Consider the following 3,564-nt stretch of genomic DNA (forward strand, 5'->3'; position numbering starts at 1 on the left):
AACAACAACAAAAACAATTACAAAAACCCTAAGAATTTAGGCGGCAGTGGGGATTCGAAGCCGAACCCCAAGGTCTCCTCACTTAAGGAAAGAGAGGCGGAACCGCCTTCTCTAACCAGCCCCAACCGAGAGGTAGCCCAGGGGGACAAAACAAGTAGGGGCGGAAGGGCGTCGGAGTCGACGCTCAAAGAGTTATCTGGGTGGGGCTCTGGGAGGAAGTCGGAATCGACTTCGAGCACCATCCCAGGGGGGGTGACCGGGAACCCGCTTCACGTAGGTAGACGGTCGCTTGCGGAACCGCCTGCGACCCGTAGTGAGGTAGGACTGGAGGGGATGGCCAGTACTAGTAAGGGGTTTTCCCCAAGCTTTCCGGGGGTTTCTGGGACTTCTTCTCAGGGGTCCCTTGCTAGGCCTAAACGGCAACCAGGACAGAGCAGGAAAGCCTTCTCTGACCAACGCATAGCCGCTAAAATCTTGGAACGCTACGGCGGCCAAAATGCTTCGCAGGTACCTGAGAAGTATTTAAGGACGCTTGAGTGGGCCAGGATGGTACTTAGCGGGGCAGAGAAAGGCCGAGTGGAAAGGGTGGGTGCGGTAGCACCACCAGTAGAATCGGCAGTGAAGCGGCAACGCTCTCAAGAGGAGGAAATTCTCCGGCCGAAGAAACCGAGGACTGGGGGCGGTCCGCCGAAATCTTTTAGCGAAGTCGCTAAGCAGGCGGGATCCATCACTCTGGGGGTGGTTGACAACAGCAGGGAAGATGGCGCCATTTCCAGGGACGAGTGGAAAGTAGTGGCATCGGCCATCTCTGCTGTGTTTATGAAGGTGGTAAGGGAAAACCCTGGACCTCCACCGTGCTGTGAGAGTGCCGGGTGGCACCACGGCCCCTTTAAGCGAATTGTGTGTGCCGATGAGCGGTCGGCCACAATGTATAGGGCGGCAGTAGCTCTGGTGGGGGAGGTCTGGAAGGGAGCCAAGCTGGAAGCTGTGGACAAAAAGGACCTACCTCTTCGTCCGCGCGCCCGGGTCTGGCTTCCCTCAGAACCCTCTGCTCCAGAGGATATGGAGGAAATCCTCCGTTACTGTAACCCCAAACTTCCCACGCATAACTGGAAGGTAGTCAAGGTGGAGAAGTCCGAAGGACATTTTCGGCAAGCGCTGATTCTGCTAAATGCAGAGTCCCTCGGGCCTCTCGCTGAAACTAAAGGGATCATCACCTATGGCTTCGAGAAGGTAGTCATGAAGGTTTACCAGACCGATGCCAGAGGTGATGTCTCTGCAACTCCGGTAATGCTGGGAGGGGATAGGCCCACGGTAGAGGAAGCTCCCGTGGAGATGGACGTGGAATCTGTCATGTCGGATGGTGGCAGTGCTGACGACGTCCGCTCTCTAGCGGGGTCAGTCTTCAGTATCGGGCAACTGTTCGACAGGGCGGAGGAGGAGGGGCTTCTGGCCTCGGATAGTGAGGAGGCTGACCTCAGGATGTTGGAGAAAATTATTGAAGATGAAGATTCTTCAAATAAATCTCCAGCACTCTAAGGCAGCTTCCGCTAACCTACTAATCCACCTTGAGCAAGGTGGAGTTGACGTAGTCCTGATCCAGGAGCCGTGGCTGAGCAGTAGCGGTATCTCTGGAATTAGGACGAAAAACTATTTACTGATGGTTCACAGTGGTGCAGGTAAACCAAGATCCTGCATACTCATCAGAAAAGAACTAAAAGCATTCATTTTGCCTAATTTCAGCAATGAGGACATTGTCTCTATAAGCCTGGAGAGCACCACCGGGAGACTCTGGCTGATCTCAGCCTATATGGCACACGATGACGAGGTGGAGCCACCTCCACTACTGCTAAGGGAGGCCCTAGCTGAGGCGAGGCGGAGAAAAATCGACGTCATTATCGGAACCGACGCAAATTCCCATCACACTTGCTGGGGAAGTTCGGATATCAACTCAAGAGGTGAGTCACTCTTTGATTTTATTTTAAGCGAAGACTTAGTTATTTGCAATAGAGGTAAGGACCCAACCTTCATTACGGCGGTTAGGGAAGAGGTGCTTGACCTCACCTTAGCCTCTTCTACACTCAGGTATCGAATATCTGATTGGAGGGTGCTCTGCGCTCATTCCTTTTCGGATCACAGATACATCCAGTTTTCTTTGAATGAAACCAAACCGAACAGATCCTCCTACAGGAACCTTAGGAGCACGGACTGGAACCTATACTGCAGAAACCTGCAGGCTTTCCTTCCGGAAGCACCGCAAGAAAACGCGGATCTCTCGGAAGAATCTATAGATGTATTGGTGGAGATATTCACCGCTGCGTGCAACAGAGCTCTCGAGAGCGCTTGTCCACTAAGATCGCCCCCTAAAAAGGAAAAGCCGCCTTGGTGGACAACCGAGCTCACAGAAATCAGGGCTTCTTGTAGGCGGCTCTTTAATAGAGCCAGAAGACTTAAGTCTCCCTCGGGATGGGAACTGTACAAAGTAGGACTGGGAATTTACAAGTCCGAAATCAGGAAAGCGAAGCGAGACTCATGGCGGAGATTCTGCGAAAGCGTGGAAGGCTGTCATGAGTCCGCGAGATTTAGACGTATTCTCTCGAGGAATTCCACGCCTATGGGGTACCTGAAAGACAGCTCGGGGTGCTGGACCATGAGCAGCGAGGAGTCACTCCGGTTACTCCTTGACGCCCATTTTCCGACAAATCCGGACTCGCTTAATATCGGCTGGGATAGGGCGCATAGCACTCCACGCACCCACCACCGATGGCTGAATAAGCGACGCCTGGCTTGGGCGATTGACTCTTTTAGGCCCTTCAAGTCACCTGGGCCCGATGGCATTATACCGGCTCAACTGCAGAAGTCTGCTGAGGTATCTTGTCATTGGCTTCTTCCGATCTACGCGAGCTGCATAGATAGGGGCTACATACCCAGATCTTGGAGGGCTGTGAGAGTAACTTTCATACCCAAGGCAGGAAAGATTTCACATGTATCCCCTAAGGATTTCAGACCAATCAGTCTCTCCTCGTTCCTCCTAAAAACCCTGGAGAGGCTGATTGATCTGCACATAAGGAGTGAAATTCCTCGGGGGCGTTTATCGTACGCTCAACATGCTTACTGTAAAGGCAGATCGGTAGAGTCTGCTTTGCATACAATTGTTAAGGATATCGAGGTGTCCCTCCACCAGAAGGAGTTCACTGTGGGTGCCTTCCTCGACATTGAGGGGGCTTTTAATAATGTCCTCCCGGAGGCAATCACCAGGTCGCTAGGTAAACTAGGAGTCGGAACCGAACTCATTAGGCTTATCCACACGATGCTTACCGATAGAACGATCGTGGCAGAATGGGGTGACACCTCTCTCCGCCGGCAAGTGAACAGAGGCACTCCGCAAGGCGGGGTTCTCTCGCCACTACTCTGGGTTGCCGTACTTAACGGTCTGCTGGAGGAGCTGGAGGGGAGGGGCTGTAAAGTGGTTGCATACGCGGATGACGTGGCACTTATTGTCAGAGGCAAGTTTCTAGATACTCTGATGGAACTGATGCAGGGTTATCTGAATCTAGTTATAAA

General features: G+C 52.7%; 1 protein-coding gene across 1 annotated transcript; it reads left to right on the forward strand.

Moving 5' to 3' along the window:
* The first annotated feature begins 546 nt into the window (after positions 1-546).
* LOC129250647 (uncharacterized) lies at positions 547-1,539 on the forward strand. The gene has a single exon (XM_054890251.1). It carries the CDS (start codon positions 547-549, stop codon positions 1,537-1,539), a length of 993 nt encoding a protein of 330 aa, XP_054746226.1.
* Positions 1,540-3,564: the final 2,025 nt, after the last annotated feature.

The sequence above is a fragment of the Anastrepha obliqua genome, chromosome 6 (genome assembly GCF_027943255.1).
Source record: "Anastrepha obliqua isolate idAnaObli1 chromosome 6, idAnaObli1_1.0, whole genome shotgun sequence".
Classification (NCBI taxonomy): domain Eukaryota; kingdom Metazoa; phylum Arthropoda; class Insecta; order Diptera; family Tephritidae; genus Anastrepha; species Anastrepha obliqua.